This window comes from Mustela nivalis (genome assembly GCF_964662115.1).
Source record: "Mustela nivalis genome assembly, chromosome: 15".
NCBI classification, from domain to species: domain Eukaryota; kingdom Metazoa; phylum Chordata; class Mammalia; order Carnivora; family Mustelidae; genus Mustela; species Mustela nivalis.
Window position 1 is genome coordinate 27,227,392 of NC_139034.1, and position 20,293 is coordinate 27,247,684.

The 20,293-nt window shown below is 42.1% G+C and overlaps 1 protein-coding gene across 5 annotated transcripts in view; it reads right to left on the bottom strand.

The window, feature by feature from the left end:
* WDFY2 (WD repeat and FYVE domain containing 2) overlaps positions 1-20,293 on the bottom strand; it is a 182,206-nt gene that overhangs the window by 10,560 nt on the left and 151,353 nt on the right. For 4 of the 5 annotated variants that reach the window (XR_014303186.1, XM_082700539.1, XM_082700538.1 and 1 more), the window contains 3 exons: positions 16,244-16,370; positions 4,732-4,837; positions 743-844 (listed from right to left, as the gene is read on the bottom strand). Coding sequence is in view for 3 of the 5 variants with exons in the window: in XM_082700539.1 (XP_082556665.1) it covers positions 743-844; positions 4,732-4,837; positions 16,244-16,370 (335 nt within the window). In the remaining 2 variants the exon portion in view is untranslated. Of the gene's footprint in view, positions 1-742; positions 4,346-4,556; positions 4,838-16,243; positions 16,371-20,293 lie in introns of all 5 variants that reach the window. The other variant, XR_014303185.1, reaches the window with a different exon arrangement.

Sequence of the window (20,293 nt, forward strand, 5' to 3'; positions counted from 1 at the left end):
CTGAGTGCACCCCAGTTCAAGCTGCTACATATACTCTGGCCGTACTCAAGCTAGGTGACTTACACTGCCTTCCTTGGGGAGGACCAAACCATGAATCGGACTGAAAATGCTGTATTATGAACGAGTAGCTCTAAATGACTAAAACTAAGAGATGGCAGGAGAGAAAGTGAAATTATTAAGAAGAAATAAATACTTCTTACATAATGTCAAGATTTGGTCCCACTCTGAGCTAAGCACGATCCCTCTAATTTTAAGGTGTATTCCCATAGTAGCGACTAGAATTCTTTTTTTTTTTTTTAAGATTTTATTTATTTATTTGACAGAGAGAGAGAGAGCACAAGTAAGCAGAACAGCCGGCAGCGGGGGGGCGGGGGGGGGGGGGAGAAGCAGGCTCTCTGTTGAGCAAGGAGCCTGATGCGGGGCTTGATCCCAGGACCCTGAGATCATGACATGAGCTGAAGTCAGCTGCTTAACTAACTGAGCCACTCAGGTGCCCAGTTGCCACCATAATTCTAAAAACATACCCCTTAACTACTCGCAACAAGTCACTACAGAAACAGAGTCCATTAGGAATGAGCTGCAGTAGATAAGGGAATCCATTAATGAATAGTCTTGGAGTGGCTCCAGGGTATGCCTGACCACCCCAACCCCCCAACCCCTGCCTGGGGGTGCTAGTCCTAAGCTCACAGGTGAAGCTGTTTCCACTCTATTCCATCTTGATGAGGGAATCCAGATCACCCACCTGTCTTAGGCCAATCTTCTTACTGTCCCACATCTGCTTGAAATTCCAGAAGAAAGGCTGATCACACTTTTGGCAGGAATCGCTGTCCAACCATTCAGGGGTCTTGTGAAATAAAGCACACAGCAGGTCACGTTGTGAAGCAGGGAGGACAACGGGGCCATTAACAGTGAGGAGAGTTACAGAATCCAGATGTGTGCATGAGAAACAAAGGTGTGATTTCTCAGTCATTTAAAAAAACATTTACTGAATGCCTACTCTGTCTCAAGTGTGGGGATGCAGCAGTGATAAACGGAATCTCTCCCTTCACGGGGCACACAATTTATGAGGGAAGACTAACCAAGACAACAATATTAATATCAATTCTTTAAGTAAGTGGAAGTGCAAAGGCCTAAGGAGGGGAAGCAGAGTGCCAGGAGGGTGGGATGCCACAGGTGGTGGGGAGGGGGGTTGCAGGAACATTCAGGGGTGTCTGGGACAGGTCACTCACACACGGTTCTGACTGCCACGTTGACTCTATCTCATTGTCACATCACACGCCATTAGACTTGCTCTGGCTACATACAGCCGTATATGTAACTGCACATTCCACAGGCACACAGCTCCCTGCGCCAGAAGATACACCCTGACCGCAGCGGGTACTCAGGGCAGCTGCCTGTCCACCCTCTGCTCACGGCGGGGCCCAGCAGGCCTGGAGACGCCACTCCTTGCCTCATGGACCACACACTCTTCTGCCTCCGTTCACTATTTCCCAGCTCCATCGGGAGTACTCGAAACAGTATCAAATGAGTTTTAAAAACGTGTTAAGCGTAAAGCTATTCTTCAGCAAACCTTTACAGATTATGCATATAGTGACTCTGCATCTGCTTCTAGAGTTTCACATTCAACTCTGTTCAATTCGTCATTTGGCAGAGGGACAGATCTCTTTCCACATATCACTGAACGGGAACCTGGAAAACAGATGCAATCCCAGGGTTTCTCAAAACTGAGTTCCAGAGAACTCCAATTTGACTCACAGGACACTTACTATAAAGGAAGCCCAAGATCAAATCAGTCTGAGAAATGTGGCAAACAATGGCCTGTGCCCTCTCTCTACAAGATTATTTTTCTTGTAGCTTTCTTCTGTTGATGTAATCCTTTTCTGAAGAAGCCCTGTTACAGAACAGACATGGGGAGTTAACCTGTTCTCCCATCTACAAGCAGAAATGAACCTACAGCTACATGGTCTCAAAAAAGAAAAGTAAAAAGGTGACATCTGAAAAGCTCCAATTCTTGGTCTATTTATTTTCTTAAAACCAGAGTTCTCAAATAAGCCTTGATTTGCTTTGTAATTTTTAAGCTCTAATCAGTTTAAAGACTGATTTAACAAAATAATAAAGAGTTTTCAGGAAAAAAATAAAACAATTTATCCCTAAAAGATTTACCTATGTTGTGATTTTTCAAAAACACTTATGATTCAGGAAAATCAGGAGGATTTACAAAAAAACTGTCACACACACACACTCTTATATCTTTTATAAGGAAATATGCAGATTTAGGACATACATCAAATGCACTGAAGAGGGAAATGGAAGTAAGGCACAGGACAAAAGGGAAAAAAAATTCAGTCTGTGTAGTCTGATTCCTTTTTTTTGGTCCCCAAAACCAAACCCTGCACATGTGTTTTTGCAGAGGAAACTGTAACCACGTTACTGATATTCCTGGGCTGGTGGTATTATTAGGAGTAACTGACATGTTTTCTATTTGTTAAGGAGCACTCTGTAACTTTTCTACAGAGAACGTTCAAAGGATACAATTTTTGAAAAATTGGATTCCATTAACAACAGAAACTCATGTTAAGCCTACAAGATAATGCACTCAGCCACACCATCTTCCATTTGTCCCCCCAACGCTGTCCCCGTGGGCCATGCCACCATCCCTGACTGCTTCTACTTGCGCACGAGCACCAGCACGCAGGGCATGACTTCTGTCGTCCCCCTTGTCTTTCCTTGTGGTGTTTCCTGTTCCCCCTCAGAGCACGGCCAGGCTCCAGGGGTCTTTTAGCGCCATCTCCTTCCACAAACTCTCTGCTGAGAATGTTAGCCAACAACAGTAGCACCCTTTCCTAAATGTCCAGCACTAATGTTCTATCCTACAGCAACTGTAATCACATCATTTATACCATTTAACTGTTTTCTGAAGTCTTCTCCCATTTATTTTTTCCTACCAGAAAGTCTATCAGTGCAGGGGTTGCTTTTTTACATGTCTCCGGCCTCTTGACGTAAGCACCACAAGCTCTGGCTGGGACCCGGAAGCCCCCAGATACATCTCAGGGAATTTACATTTACAGAATATGACATTTGTAAAAGAAAAAAAAAAATGGTTGGGACCCTCTCTACTCATTTGGGCTCTGAATCACCAGAAGAAGATTCAAGACGGTCATAACCTGTATCTGCATGTCAAAGTGCATAATTTAGGCAAGATGGCTCAAAGGACTGCCCATCAACTGACTAGGGTCCTCTCTGAAAAGCATCATTATCCTCCTTTGGGTCTTGATCCATCAAGGCTGGAGTCTACGTGCACTGGGGGAAGAGAGCCCAGTGGTTCCTGGTCTAGTCAGTTAGGCCTGGGAAGAAGCGGGCGGGGAACAGATGAGCTTTGACTGTCCCTCACCCCGAGCAGGCTATCGTGAAGGATCCGTAGGCTCACCGGCACCCTGGCTGGCATGGCCAAGAACACACTGTACCAATTTCCCTGCCTTTATACCAAAGGGGCCTCGTGGTACTTTCAAAAGCAATATTCTACAATTCCCCACTCCCTAACAGTAATGATCATTTTAATTAGTTACTAATAGAACTCCCATGGATTTATGGTTTGAGCAAGTCAGATTTTAATCTTCTTAAGCATTTAATTACTAGCATTTGAAAAGCATTACATGGTGGATAATAGCAACTACTCTCTTGAAATGAGACTGGGGTGAAGACATGGAAAGAAGTTGGGAAATTGCTTTTGTCTTTTTAAAGTGCTGCTTTTCTAAGTCTTGCATCCTGGAAGGAAATACATTAGATGAATATACACCGTCAAAGGGAAAGTTCATCCAGCATAATTCTAGGGAAATGAGAATACAACTAACTTCAAAGTCCTTGTCAAGGGTCTATTTAGTAAACATGTCCGTTGGTAAGATGTTCAAAGATGAAAGAAGAAAACTCATAAAAACAGAACGCCAGGAGAAAACTCAAATGTATTCTTAAAAAATGACAGTGTATATATTTGCATCTGGAGAACTGTTTGGAGAATGATTCATAAAGAAGCACAAAACCAGTTATTTCTGATATTTCTATTGGTATCAACCTAAAGACTCTTACTTCATCGAATACCATTTCTCACACATTGGCCACCATTCCTGGCTAACACAAAACATGCGAGTCTTCTGTGTTCCTAGGGCACTTGAAGGGATAATTGTCTGAAAACAGACGATTCCCTCTTTCTCACCTGAACTTTGGTTACGAATGGAGAAACAGATTCAAAGTCTAAACAGCTTCATCTTGGTCGAAATTCTCATAAAACCACCATTACATGAATGTTACATGCCAATTTGGGAGGGGTGTAAAAAAAAAAAAAAAGGAACTTCCTTTTTTTTTTTTTTTTTAAAGATTTTATTTATTTATTTGACAGAGAGAAATCACAAGTAGATGGAGAGGCAGGCAGAGAGAGAGAGGGAAGCAGGCTCCCTGCTGAGCAGAGAGCCCGATGCGGGACTCGATCCCAGGACCCTGAGATCATGACCTGAGCCGAAGGCAGTGGCTTAACCCACTGAGCCACCCAGGCGCCCCGGAACTTCCTTTTCAACTAGAATCTTTTATTCTCTGACATTAACAGGTCTTATTTAATGGTTTCATCATAAGAGAACTAAGAAATGAGCAGGAGGGGAGGCTGAGGCACAGCCCAGCCAGAATTGCAGTGTCCAGCCTGGCAGCCATGGGAGTGGCCGGTGACCTGCCCTTGACACCTACCTCCTGCCGCTCCACGTCCATGTTCCAGACCACGATCCCACCATCACCACCGCAGGAGATGAGCTGCCGTGTGTGCTGCGCATAGGAAAGGGCCTGGACTTTGTCACTGTGAAAGAAAGCCAGGGTTAGTGTGGGTCCGGAGAGTACGGCGAAAGCCTTAAAGGCAGGAAGCCCGGCAAAGTCCATCAGTGTGCATGCTTCCCCTTAGCACAGACCTCAGAAATCAGATGGAATCAAAATGTTTATTTAAGATGCTGAAGCCTGAGGAAGAGAGAGCCTTTGTCAGTTACTGACACTTGAGAAAAACTGAGAAAAACCTGATTTTGAACTTGTTGTAAGGTGGGACTAGCTCCTTCATTAATTAATTAGATAAAATCTGTGGTACATGGTTATGCTGTATTTGTTCAAAAGCCATGATTTTACTTTTTTACTTTTTTTTTTTTTAAAGAATCCTTGAAGAGTATTGGAGGTCATTCATTGGAGTGCCCACTGCACTGACCAGCCAGAGTCAGGTAAATCGTGTTGGCTGAGGTGTGGAGCATGTCATGGTGGCTTAAGTCCAGGCGCCATTTCTTGGCTTCCAGGGTGGAGCCAAAGCAGCAACAGACTTCAGGTTTGCTACTCTATTTTCTCTAGTTTTCATTCCCTCTCTACTCATTTTGTGCTCGATTTTCCTCTCTAGTTCATACGTGGCTGACGAATTATTCCCTCTTGGGGGTAGCTACCATGGAGAGTCCAGTTCTATGGTCTGACAATGTGGTGATCACTAACAAAAGGTAAGAGACCTTATTTTCCACTGGGTGAGGGAGCAGGGAATAGGGCTCCTTGGTTGTTTCTATTGGAATATTTTTCTATTTTGAACTGAAATCAATTAAGAATTCTGTGCCCACTGGGAAGGAGAACAGCTCCTTGCAATCCGGACTGGTGATTTGTGCGCTTTCGTGTTTCCCTCTGATCTGGGGCTGAAGCTGTGGGACCGAAGCTGTTCAATCTGTGTGTTTGTGACTACTGCTCAGAAAGGCTCTTCCCTCTCAGTCTGGAGTACTAGCCTACTGCCAGAGGGCATCAATAACTTAGATTATAGTATTCTTTTTTTTTAATATTTTAATTTCTTTTTTTTTTTTTTAGATTATGGTACTTTTTAGATTATAAGAACTTGTTCTGCTTGGCTTATAAAGACAAACAAGTGCTGACATAAATTGAATTTTCATAAACTTACTAGAAAAAAAGAAAACTATGCCCCTAAAACTTTAAATTTACTGGACGTAAAATTCTTTTACAGAAAACACTAACTTGGTAACATTTTAAGAATCTAAGTTCACAGAATTGAGGTGAACTCTTTGGCAAGTGAGATGAGAGTGATATATTTTAAAACAGAGCTGTCTTTCTCTGATTCATCAGTGTTAAGTATGAGCAAATGTACATCTTATTTTACTTGGGTTGATTTCTTCTAGATATATATATATATATATATATATATACATATACATATATATATACACATACATACATACAGTAACTGGTCAAATAAACTACTATTATGCCTATATAATCCTATATATGAAAAATGTAAATTCATGTTCAACTCAACTAAATAATGGTTTTGATAAACTTTTCATATAAATAGAAATTATGTTTTATAGCACATCAATTTAAAGATAATCCCCAAGATCTTCAAGCAACTTAAAGTGGATTACTCTAAGTAGAGCTAATTGATAATCATTGGATAACAACCTTAGGTAATTTCTAAGTAAGTTAGAATACCAAAACTTTGATTACAAAGCATAATATTGTTTATATATGTCTGCTTCTCATTTTTTAAATTATAGAGAGGGTATAACTTAGGTGAGTCACTTTCATGAACATGTTCATTTTTGCCACCTTAAGGAGACATAAAAGTGGTATATCTTGCAGTAGAAATTTCTATTATGTGTGTTCATGAACTTTGTTAGTCTGCTAAAATACTTGTATGTGACAGTTCTCAATTATCCACATCCTCCCTCTTCCCAATTTTCTCTATGAAATGTAAGTTAGTTACCTCTGGTTAATCAGTTAAAATGGGTGGTTGAGATTATATTGGGGCAATGATGGAAACAAGATACAACTATTTTTGGGCTTTTGTTTTTAAAAGAGAAAATGGAGTAATTTTGTCTTAAAGCAATGGTTCTCAAACTTTTTCATCTTAGGATTCCTTTACAGCCTTAAAACTAATTTGAGGACACCAAAGAGCTTTGGTTTAAATAAGAAATTACCAACATTTATTGTATTTGAAATCAAAATGGAATTCTTAAAAAATACTGATTCAGGGCGCCTGGGTGGCTCAGTGGGTTAGAGCCTCTGCCTTCGGCTCAGGTCATGATCCCAGGGTCCTGGGATCAAGCCCCACATCGGGCTCTCTGCTCAGCAGGGAGCCTGCTTCCCTTCCTCTCTCTCTACCTGCCTCTCTGCCTACTTGTGATCTCTGTCTATCAAATAAATAAAATAAAAAAAAATACTGATTCAGTTGAAAATAGCAATGAGGAATCCATTCTATTTTAATATAAATAACACGCATTTGGTGAAAATTAACTATATTTTCCAAGGTGACAAATTTGGATGAAAAAAATGGCCTTGTTTAACATTTCTGCAAGTCTTTCTAATGTCTGGCTTAAGAGAAGAGAGACAGATACTCATCTCTTTCTGTATTTGTTCTGATACCACTCATCATGCAGTCTCTGGAAAATACCATTGTACATTTGTGAGAGACTATGCATGACAAAGGCACTTCTAAAGTAAAGTACAAATTTGTTCCAGAATATGAGAGAGAAAAATGAAGGACAAAACCTGGAAAGTGAATTTTATTTGCTTTGGTTTATAATACTCAAGTCTGAAAAAAGAGCCATAAAATGCATTAAAATCTTGGCACAGTTCCCTCAGTTTTGATGGCTTGCTTCCTTGCTTCACTGATGAATGCCTCCGACTACAATGCAAAAGGATATTCTTCATCTTCTTTAAAAATCTGCCTCGCTAGCAAAGATTCTGTGTGTCACCACATTATTTTCAGAGCTCTATGTTGACTTGGTTAAGGTCCCCAAAACACCTTGGACAACTCTTAATGATTTTGCCTTCCTAGGCCATACCCTACATTTTGAAAAAATAAAATAAAAAAATTAGGATACTTTCTACACCTACAACTACCTTTGAGATTCCCTAGGGGGATCCTTGAGAATTGTAAAGATCTACTCCTCTACCTTATAAAAAGAGAGATACTATAAATAACTCTATTTGTTTGGCCTGTTGCTATTTTAAGAGTTTCGTGGGAAGAGTTAACAGATCAGAAGAGATGCTCGGCCTTCCCTAGGTCAAGTCAGTTTAGATAACAATTTATTAATGTAAGTATTCCTGAAGTTGCATATTTTATGGGAAGACCCTGGAGGTTCATCAGAGCTCTTATTGTCTCTAATAAGCTTTCCCCTCCAGGCAAATACTGGATCAAAACTCTCAGGACATAGTTATGTAGGTTATCTCAATAGAGAATTTTATTCTTCTCCATTATGATTACTATTTGTCACAGTAAACAAACAAACAAACAAACAAAAAACCCCCCAAAACCAAATACCCAACCATTAAAGCCTTCATAATCTATATAGACAATTTCTGTTTTACTCTGAGGCTTGCCTGACGGCTCAGCTATAAGCTACGGGCCAGAAAGGATAATCTCAAGAGTTTCATGGAAAAGGGCTATATGTGCCAGGTATTTTAAAATATTGCTATTTCGAAAGAATAGACTCTCGGGCAAAGGCTACAGAGCTGACATTGCTTAATTTTTAAGCTGTGCTAGTGGACTGAATCAGGATTTCCTTAGATTTTTGGACTCTTCAAGTCTGGATGCAGATGGCTTCATGAATGCAGACTGCTAAACCAAGAACCAGCAGAACAAGAATTAATTATACAGGACTGGATGAACTAAAGAGGGAAATTTTACTGTGGTTATTTGTCTGGAATACTGTTGATGTTGTTTTAATGTTCTATTTTCTGGATATGGGAGGGTTCTTTTTATCCTACTCTTTATCCTATCTCTAACCTACAATCTTATAAACTCTGCTTTTATAAGCTAAACAGAAGCATTTAAAAATCATGTCCAGGTTTCAATGATTCCCCCAGAATTCGAAAAGTATTACTGAACCTGCTTAATTTTAATGGCAAGATAAAATTATTTCATAGGTTCAATTAGCATCTATCCACAGGATATGGTTGGGCAACCAAGCCCTTACCTAGATTGTCCTATTAGAGCACGATGCTCATTTAATCAGATATGATTAGTCTCTTGAAATTAAGAAGCCAATGGCTACAAAGCTCTGCTAAAGAAAACTGGCCTAGTATCTGGTGTGCAGAGGCCTGGCCTCACAGGTGGTAAGGAAACTACCAGGAGCCTGGCAAATGTTGCAAACCTCAAGGAGTTCAACCAAGTTGTAAATACTATGGTTGACCTAGGGCAGAACATATTTTGGGCTTGGTTTCCTAATCTTGGAATAGCAAATAAAAGAGCCTTTGAAAAGCACAATCCAGGGTTCCTTATAAACATTTCCAGGTAGAAGTTAATTTTGTGGGCTCAATAGTTGTTTAATAATTCTCTACGGGTCTATACTTGCAAAGCAAACCAAGGACCTACATGGTTAAGTAACACCCTCATCGCATAATGTCAATAATTAGGCCAAACCTTAGGAGACCAACCTTCTTCTGTGATCAAGAATAATCTCTGAGATTATTAGGATGAAAGGAGAGGAGAGGGGAAGAACGATCATGCAGACCGTGAAAGACCGAAATGGGCAGAACAAAATCCTGGTATCTTCAGCAGAGTATTAGGGGGCATCAGGCACACCTGTCTGGGTTATGATTCTCTAGGGGCCTGCATCTTGCAGTACCTTTAACTGTGCTACTTCATAACTCTGTAAAAGTTAATTTGGTACTATTGCAAATTAATCCTTCCAGTGAAGAGGGAACGAATCCTCATGCCCCGCCCCTCCCATGGAGGAAGCCATTTGTAAATGTACCTACAAATTCATTTCTGTTTTCCTCTGCCTATGTGTATGTCTGCTCTTTGGATTTTCCTTTGAACTGGTTGTAACATCTTACTAGTTCCTTTATTAATTAATGACTTAATATAAAATCCTTGACAGGTACTCGTTAAAAAAAGAGTCTGTTGTCTTCCATCTCTCTTGGTTGTTATCTCACCTGTCTTAAAAAGTAGGGAGAGCCACCATTCTGACATTCATGGGCAAGAAGGAAAATCTACCTAGTTGAGCAGACTCATAACCCTGTGATTTGAGCTACATTTCATTTGTTAAGGCATCTTGATACACATCAGTGATCTTGTAAAACCAAAATAAGCTACAGAAGGAAATGCTTTGCCACTCAGAGCTGGCAGCAACATTCAGCAACAAATACATAATTTATGGGACTCCAATACTGTTAATATTCCAACACAGAAGAGTGAAACACAGTGACGAATGCTGGATTCCAAGCTTTGTAATAAAGCTGCTCAGGGCCTTCTTGATTTAAGGGTTCACGATGTAACCACCTTGAAGCTAAAAACGAGGTAAGGAAATAACATCTCCAAGTTCACAAATTAAGGGTTATAAAGAATAAAAGGTATGTTCTTCTTACATTCATGTTTCATCTGACATGAGTGCAGCATTTATACGAGAGAGCATTTCAAAACTGGTTATTATTTTACGGCTGAGATCTCCATGTATTGCTGCTGGAGCACAAAACCCTCACTTTTCACAATGCCCAAGATCTGCCGTCTCCAACGACTACACTTAGTAAGGATGGCCTCCTTTCCTTACTCACTAGCCCTAGAGGGAACATACATCTATTAGACCTAGCTACATAATCTGGGGGGAGCTGATGAGGAATGCAAATACAAAGCCCCTTGCTAAAAATGTACTACTTATAAAACAAGATGGTGACAGCACATTAGCCCAAGCGTGGGGCCCCGTGGGACCTCACAGGTAGCACACCCAGGGGGCCAGTCCTGTGTCTGATGCTTGCTCCGGAAAAAGGGTAGAGAAACCTTTCTTCTTTTTATAGAAACCGATTTTCAGACATAAGCTAACATCTGCCCAAATGTCAACTTGGGCTCTCTTCCACTCCCTAAGAGCAGGGGGGCTTAACTGTATAGCAGCTTTCATTTCTTTGATGGAGAGTTCTGGGTAACTTAGGGAAAAATCGAATCAGTTATGCATCTGCTCCCGGAGAACTTGCTCTCTTAGATTCAGAACTCCCATATTCGTAAGCCTCCCAAACCTCCAAGGACGAGTAAAGGCTCATGAGGAATCCACACACGAGGTCTCCCAGATAACTGATACCTGCAGTCATCTCACACCAAAGGGCCCCTGGAAGGATTTACCTCCTCAGGAATCCTGCCTCAGAGTACCCGTTCAAGGCTAGCAACATTTGGCTGTTTTCCTGGCTATGGTGGGAGTTCAGATTAGCCACGGTCCTTCTGTCCACTTGTCATTTCCCGAAAACACTGTACTGAGTTCATGCAGCTGTTTGGGGTAACCTCCGGATGCTGAGAACTAGGAGAACCCATTCATCTCCTAAGACCCAGATCAAGAGTGACTCCCCACAAAGAGGCCTCCCATGTTACTGGCACACTGTCCCACCTTCACCCCATTCTCATGCATCTAGCCTGTTCCTTGTGTCTGTGACTGTTTCCACAGTCCCTCTTGTACCCAAAGTGCCTACTACAAAGTCTGGTATATAGATGGAGCTCAGTAAACAGCTGTTGAATGTATTATAGGGGGAGTAAGTACATGTGGCGGTATTTCCATTGTAAATGCTATATTCAGAGAGAAATAAGACTCCTATCCAAAAGCTTGATTTTCACAAAAGCTTGATTTTCTGTGAACAAGACTAATTTTAACTGGCACATACTAGCCCTTACCCTTGTGATTTTTTTTTTTTTTTAAGATTTTATTTGTTTATTTGAGACACAGGGAGTGAGAACACCGGGGGGAGGAGGGTCAGAGGAAGAGGGAGATACAGATTCCCCACTAAGCAGGGAGCCTGATGCAGGGCTCGATTCCAGGACCCAGAGATCATGACCTGAGCCGAAGGCAGAGGCTTAACTGACTGAGCCATTCAGGAGCCCTTCTGATTATTTTACATGCATTCTATCATTTATGGTTTTTGACAATCTTTGCGGGTTTCTCTTTCCAGTATTATCCCTACTTTAGAGATGAGGAAACCAGGATCAGAGAGATGAAGAGTCCTGCCAAGATCTACATGGCCATTAGCAGAAGGGTGGGCTCAAACACAGCCTGGCCTGGCTCAGAGGCCAGCGATTAGCAATCACATAGTATAGCATCTCCCCCTTGATAAGGTTCTCCCCTCAATGAAAACTGTCACTGCTAATTCTTCGATCAATTATGCATTTAGCTTACTTAGAAATGGAAAGGACATCTCTTCCCCTGGATCCTAATAATTCTCTAATGTTAACAATGAGAAATGCTCCTAAATCTGAGATTTGCAAAGAGCGAAAGCTTGCTCTCCTTCCCCAAACCAGAAGGATGAATGTGAGAATTCTATTTCCTTTCCTAACTTTACACACAATTTACCTAATAAATAGAGAGAGATCCAAATTCTCCCGATGGATATTTATTGATGAATAGCCCCTTTCCTCACCAAAAGGCTCTGAAGATGCTTGTAACAAAAGTCGTTTACACATGCTCAGAGTCGGAAGAGAAAAACCAAGAGTTGGGACTGTGGAAAATACCGAGGCCCTGTGCACCAACAGCCGAGATGGTGACCACGTCCCATGTCACCTGTGGAATCCCAGTGTTGGTGAAGGGTTCCATCCCAAGAGACTACTCAGATCTTTACCTGTGCCTTAAATCAAGTTACTATTAAATTAAATTGTCACAAAGTCTTAGAAACCTAAGAAAAATACTGTTAGAAAGGAAAATTATGGTCATAAAGTTGGTCATGAAATGATAGGTATTATCTAAGAATAAAAAAGGATCTAAAAAAGCCCAAATATCATTATTAGACTTGACAAGGGTATGGGACAATAAATGTCCAGGTTTATGCTTCCATAATACCCATCCAACTGGTAATGCATACTTCAGAAACATAATGGTCCCTAAAACTGGAACCTTTTCTTTGCCTTTCCTTTCACAGAGCTAGCACATAACCATGTTCTACTTGCTGCAGGGCATAAAAACACCAAAATGTTTCAAATGCAGATAATACTGCATAGAAGTATACTTTCTTAGCTTTTTTCCCTTGGACTTGGAGACATTTTAGTTACTCTAGTGCTAAAGTTCTCTCTGCTTCAATGGGATTTTTAATGCACCAAATCAAATTACTTGTAGAACTTGTCATACTTCTGCTGCTGAAGAATGATGGAATGAAGCCACAGAACCCAGGACAGACCTGGGGAGCTGTCCCCCCACATCATACTCGGATATTCCTACCAGAGGTGAAGGCATCTCCCCGCTGCTCTGGGGCGGGGGGCGGGGGGTGTGTGTCTGGTCCGGTTGGCTTTGCCCAGTTCCCAAGCTCACCTCTTTGGTGCCTGATCTGGAATTCTAACCAGCTGTAGTCACCCTGGGGCGGGGGGAAGATGGGAAAATAAGAAATTGTAGGACAGCAAGGGACAGCCATGGGCCACAAGAAAAAACTCTTTTGGACTCTCAAGTAGAAAGACAAAAGAGATCATGGAGCACAGACAGAGGGGAACATCTGTTAGTATTCGCTTCAGGACCCCAGTACCGAGCACAGGGAAGAACAGAGAGAAGGCTGTAAGGACCTTTCTCTGTTGGGACTGAACTAAGGTTTGGAAGACCTAAGCTACCAGCTGGGGGCTTTAAGGACTCAATATTCTCCAAAAGATGACATGTGGCTTCCCTTTTACATATACAGGGTTCTTGCAAGATGACACTGAGGTATCTGTGTGTTTGCTGATGAAATACAATCACTGAACACCAATCCCATGGCCAATTTCTAGGACAAAGGAATGGTGGCTGTGAATGTGGCCCTGCGGCTCTCCTTCCTGCCTGCTGCCCTGGCCCTTTCCTTCTGGCACCTTCTGTGAGTCCCATTCTCCTATCATTAGCTCTGGAATCTTCCTCAGGCACTCAAACCCACTCTTAACAGGGTGACCCAATGAATACTAAGGAAGTTCTTTTCTCCCAGCCGTGTGACACTGGGCAGCCCCTCCCAAGCTAAGGTCTGGTGGTGAGGAGCCCCTCACAGAGCTCCCTTTATTCCTCAGCTTGAGCTAAATAAAGCACCAGGCAAAGGCCTTCTGCCATTATTCCTGTTTAAAGCCAGTGCTGACTGGCAGCTCCTGATCTCACCAGCCTGCCATCCCCTGAAGTCCTAAGGGGGTGGATTATCAGGATGGACTCCCAAGTATGGTCTGTTCCAGTTTTGAAAAGGCCAGGTCTGTTTTCCTTAGAAACTGGAAGGCCTATCAGTTCAGGTTCCATTTTTCTGGGACTGAGAGACTCTGTCTCAATTTTATAGCTTCTCCTTTTTTACCAAATGACAGGTACAACTTTTCCAGACCAAGAGTTTGCAGGAAGGCACTCAGCACACAGTGGTGCTGGTGTCGAGCACTGTTACACTTTACTACCCCGTGGTTGGGTCATGCAAGGTTGCCTGCTGGCTTTATTAACCACTGTGCAAAAATAAAACTAGTTATGAGCTAATCTGAATGAGCCCAACAAATATTACTGATCTTCATTTAAAACTGGCCTTTTATTTCTCTGAGAGCCTGAGGTGACAGGAATTATTGGCAGATTGGAGAATAACTATTATTAAATAGGACTGTGTTTGCCTTCTCCTTCTCTTCATTTACATGGATGATGTCAACCCTTCCACACAATACTGATGCATGGCCCCTTGTCATGGAGACAAATACAAGGGAACGATTCCTCTAATGAGCTGATGACGAGCTCCGAGTGGCCCCACAAGCCAGACAAGGCCCCAGACAACGGGTCTATTCTCTCATGTGGGAAAGAAGCTACTTCTCGAAGACTAAATTCTAACACTAAGATAATTATTTGTGAGGAGGCCCTCCAAAATCGAATCCGTTCATAACTAATAATCCCAACTATAGATGTAACTACTTAGGAGAACATTTTAAAATCAGCATTTCTGGGTGGATTTACAGAAAGAGCTAATGTTGTTTAAAACTAGTCTGTTTGCTGGAGCCTTTGTTTATGGCTGTTGAGAGTTGCTCTTAACATCACTGTAAAAACTTTACAAGTTAAAAACAATTCCGATTAGCTTTGGAGCTCGAAAGCAGATCTCCTGTTCTTTTCTGCACATGACCCTGCTTTGCCCCCAGGACCAGCGGGCAGCACAGGGTAGGGTAGGTCAGAGTGTGGTCTGAGGGCCAGGAGGAGAGCTGCCCGGGAGGACCGGGACAGCACAGACACCTGCAGTTCCAGACCCGTGGCTGGAATCTCCAAAGATACAGTCCAAGAGTCTACATTTTAACAAATTCCTCTGTGCCCCTTTGCACACTGCAAAGTTTGAGAATGGCTCCAAGGAAAGGCAAAGCTTTCTTTGTTCTTCTGCTCAGCCCTGTGAAATCCACCCCTCAAGGAAGAAGAGCCTGATTTGAATAAAGGTGAAACCTCCATCAGTATTTGGTGAAGCACCAAACATATAGTGTGAGGATATTATTTCTCCCCTTTTCCTTATGCTGCCAGGAATCCTGCCACATTTGAACTCAATTACTGAAATTCCATACGCCTTCCTGGCTTATATTTTTTAAGTTCTTTTTCCTCACATTCTTAAATTTTTATCCATAAGTCTCCCTGGTTCTCATTTCTCCTTTTTATTTCTTGGCTGCCATTATTTTATTTTATGGTTTTTGCAAGCACTCACAAATCCTCCGTGGAATTAAATGAGGGATAAATAAATAAACATACCTAGGCACAGATATAATTCCAAGGGGTCATTTCTTTTGTTCCTGCAATGTTTCTTCCCACACTAAGATCCTGCCACAGACACTGGACCACACGCCTCTGTCTTAGCTTTCCACTGGGAATCTTTTCTCTGAGTTTTTTTGTTTTTGAAGATTTTATTTATTTGACAGAGAGACACAGCAAGAGGGGAACACAAGCAGGGGGAAGTGGGAGAAGGAGAAGCAGGCTTCATGCCAAGCAGGGAGCCTGATGTGGGGCTTAATCCCATGATCCTGGGATCATGACCTGAGCCACGGGCAGACGCTTAACAACTGAGCCACCCAAGCACCCCTGAGTTTGTTAATAAAAGCACCAGCAGTGGGGCGCCTGGGTGGCTCAGTGGGTTAAGCCTCTGCCTTCGGCTCAGGTCATGATCTCAGGGTCCTGGGATTGAGTCCCGCATCGGGCTCTCTGGTTGGCAGGGAGCCTGCTTCCTCCTCTCTCTCTCTCTGCTTGCCTCTCTGCCTACTTGTGATCTCTCTCTGTTGAATAAATAAATAAAATCTAAAAAAAAAAAAAAAAAAAAAAAGCACCAGCAGCCTTACTTGTGTCCTTGGAGCTCGATGGCCGTTCCTTTTCTCCCACCGATGTCCCACATGATGACAGAGTGATCTGAGCTGCCAGAGAACAACACCCGCTGGACAGGGTCCCAACAGAGAGCAGTCACCCCACCTGTGAGGACAGACACAGCTGGACATTAGTCACAAAGCAACAGTATTATGCACCAATAAATGTGAATGCAAAGGAGTGAGGATCTAGTGCAGTTCTTCTCCTTATGGAACAAATAAGTCCCTGAAGTGAAAAAACAAAAAACAAAAAAAACCCCCAAAAAACTGGATCCTGGAATATAAGTCCTGCCCTTTCAGCATTTTCCCCCCACATTTAACATACCATAAGATCAATTACTATAAAAACCAAAAGAAAATGAAAAAGGCAGCTAAGTGTCAGAGAGATGTTATTCAAAGAGCAGAAAATATCACACTACTTGGAAACATTAACTGTATTTTCTTACCTTCTAACTACCGCCCCACTGACAGTAACAGGCAAGAAGTGAACAGAGTTTTAAAAAGCTAGACTGAATTTTCTTATTCTCGAACACAGATACAATTAGACCACAACACCAAAATTTAAAATTTATTTTCTCTCTGTGGGAATTGAAGGTTACAGATTCTAGGTTCATCGTTTATATCCTGAAGTGTCCGTTTCCTCGACTGTAAAATGGGGATCACGGCGATACATCTCAATATCTACATACAACTACTACTATTATTAATGATGCTATGGACCTAGCTCCCGCCTGCCTCACAGGGCTGTGGTGATAATCAGGTTGGATCCGTTCTATAGGACCCCTCTGTAAACCACAGCGTGCAGTACACACGTTGGTTATTAGCATTACTCTACTGGTGTGGCTATAAAATATTATGACAGATCTTTCTCTCTGGTAGTCCCTTTATGAATCAAACCCCTGCACGATGAGAACAATATTAACTTTTTCCATTTAGGATGAGCCCAAAGCCTATAAATGCTTAAGAATGGGAGAAATACTCATTTTTTACATGACTGAAAAATATTATATTCTGAAAAGAACATAAAATAGCATCTTGTTTATGAGAACCTGACATTTTTCTTATTTAGATGATCAATTTGTTCTAACAAAGTGCTGCATTTTAAAAGCTTTTAGGAAAGTTTCTTTTACATAATATTCTCAGAAGGATTTTCTTTTTTTTTTTTTTAAGATCAAAGGCGGGGAGGGAAGTCCCACTATTCTGGCTTGTGGCTTATCGCTTCTCGCCATACCTGCACAACATCCTCCTGTCCATGTACAAGTAAACAGCAACCCCCCCACCCCCACCCCGGCCGAATCTAAGCAGTCTGCCCCCTGCAGCCACCTAACAGCACTGAGCAGCATGGCCAGTGGCATACAGGCTCTAGTGTGGTCTCCTGAATGAATGAAGGAGCAGAGGAATGAAAATACAAACATTTTTTTTTTAATCCACAATTCTCGTTATTTGGAACTCCTCTACCAGACTTACTAATCCTTCCAAGTTAAATACTGTTCCTCCTTTTGTGCACCAACGCTTCTTCGTTCCCTGCTGTTCAACTCAACGATTACCATGTCCTGGGGTTTTAAGTACCCATGGACAACTGTGGTCCTGAAGCAGCTCATCCTTCTTCCACAGGAATCTCAAAAGACCAGCAGTGGCCTAACACTGTGTCACGGAGCCTACGTCATGCACCTCACACCCTCCTATTATGCAGGTCCCAGATCAGCTCACATCATCCCAAGAAGGGTGAGTGCAGTACAGTAAAGAGACCTCATTCATATAACTTGTATTACAGGAGATTTAAACACAGTATGTCCAGGGCTCCGTATTGTCTGTAGTTTCAGGCATCCACTGGGGGTTCCTGAATTTGTCCCTTGCAGACTGGGGGGATGAGGGGGAACTGTGCTATACCTTTTTTTTTTTTTTTTAAACATTCTTCAGTATTTGACAGTGTAATACACTTCAAGATGTTCTATCCCGCAACACACGTTATTTATTCCCACACAGTACCCAAGTAACTTACTTGGTTAAATATCCGTGGCAGAGTTAGCCAGCTGTCTAGCTCGAGCCCCACTCCCCAGCCATGAATGGACTGTTCCATGGAAAGGTGCTCTCCTGCAGGGACCAGATCTGAGCAACTGAACCCAAAAAGTAATCTGGGGGATTAAGATGTTCTTTTGTCACTTTCTCTTCGTACCTACGTCTCAAGGACTCTAAGACTCAGGGCATGAAGAAACCACATTCTAGTAGGAGCCAGAGTCCCTGAATAACCATATGGAAGAGAGACATAATTCAAAAACACCTGCACTGGGTTGTAACGCAAGCATGAAATAAGGTGCTGCATTAAGCCATTGAAATGTTAGAAATTGTTTGTTAGAGAAGTCAGCATTAGCTTTTAAATGCCATCTATTTATTGGGATATACAATGAGACTGGCCTAAGGGGCGCCCCGGTGGCTCAGTCAGTTAAGCGGCCAACTCTCAATTTCAGCTCAAGTCACGATCTCAGGGCCGTGAAACTGAGCCCCATGCAGGGCTCCTCACTCAACAAGCAGTCTGCTTGAGAGTCTCTCCCTTTCCCTCTGCCCCTCCCCCTGCTTTGTGTCCCCTCCCTCTAAAATGAATAAATAAATCTTTAAAAAAAAATTAAGGCTGGCCCAAGAGGAAGGTGAGAGTCACCACAGGCTTCATAAGTCAGGAAATAAAAAAAAGTTACCGGTATGGACTGTTAACACTGATGCGTAGTACTTAGACAGAACTGGAGAGGACCCTGGTTGGAAAACCAGTGCACCAACCAAAGCAATCTATTGTACATTCTGAATTGTTTTTTTCCAAAAGTGTATCTGAAGTCTAAGCACTTCTCACCACCTTAACTACTACCATCCTTGCATGAACCACTACCAAAATTCTTGGCCTAGAAAATGGAAAAGCATGACACGTATTTTCATGGAACGCCTATGGGGGCAAAAGGCACTCTCAGACATTGCTAATGAGACTGCAAACTAGCACATCAGGGAAGGCCACGTACAACAAACACCACCTGCACTTGGCTTTTAATCCAGCAATCTCACTCCCAGGAATTTATCTTGAAGATACTGTCCCCATCCCCACGGAGTAATAAGAAGATACATATGCAAAAGGAGAATGCTCACAGAAGACAGTGGGTGAGTGGACTATGGTGTACTCGCTCAGTGTTCTGCAGCTAGGAGAAACGATGAACAAGATCACTTAGGAGGACAGCAAGGGATTTCCAGGATACACTGCAAAGTGAAAAAGGCAAAGCACCAAAACAATAGCTACATTGTGCTACCTTTCATCTAAGAAAAAACTGCAAATAAGAAATGAATGAGCTCAGCTACCTTCAGCAGGTGCACAGGAATAGCAATAGAGAGGGGATGAAGCAGAGTGGCACTTAATTCTGAGTATATTTTTTTGGTTTGGTTCTGTATTTTGGGACCATATTAATGTTTCACATACTCAAAAATAAGTAAATAAAATCAACAAGGGGTATGTTTGGTGGGAGGTAGGGTATGGACCCAAAATAGAATATGAACAGAAACTAGTGAACCTAACTGTATAACAAATGAATGATGCAACCACAATGAAGCGGGGCAGGGGGAGAACTGACAAAAGTTCTTTGGAAAACAGTAATTGGACTATACAGCCTAAGGCAAAATATAAGATTTGTACACAAACATAGTACTTTAGTTAGTAGGTCTGTATATGGGTTATGTAGGTCAGCAATTCTGCAGCTATTCCATGTTTATTTTAGGACTGAGCAAGTAAATACATGGAGGATAACGAGAGCTGAGTTTCTCACTATCATCATAGCTACAGCTGTTGGGGCGGGGGGAGGTTAGAATAAACTCTTTGGTGTTAGAATGGAATTGGAAGCATCGGTATGAACTTATGTGTGTGTACACACACACAAACACAGAAGACACAGAAATAGTTAGAGATGTGTGGGGACATTTCCTAGCTCTGTCTACTGAGAGGGCCTAGAAGCTACGATCATCCCACCAACGGGTGCACACAGAGCACCCAGATTCTGG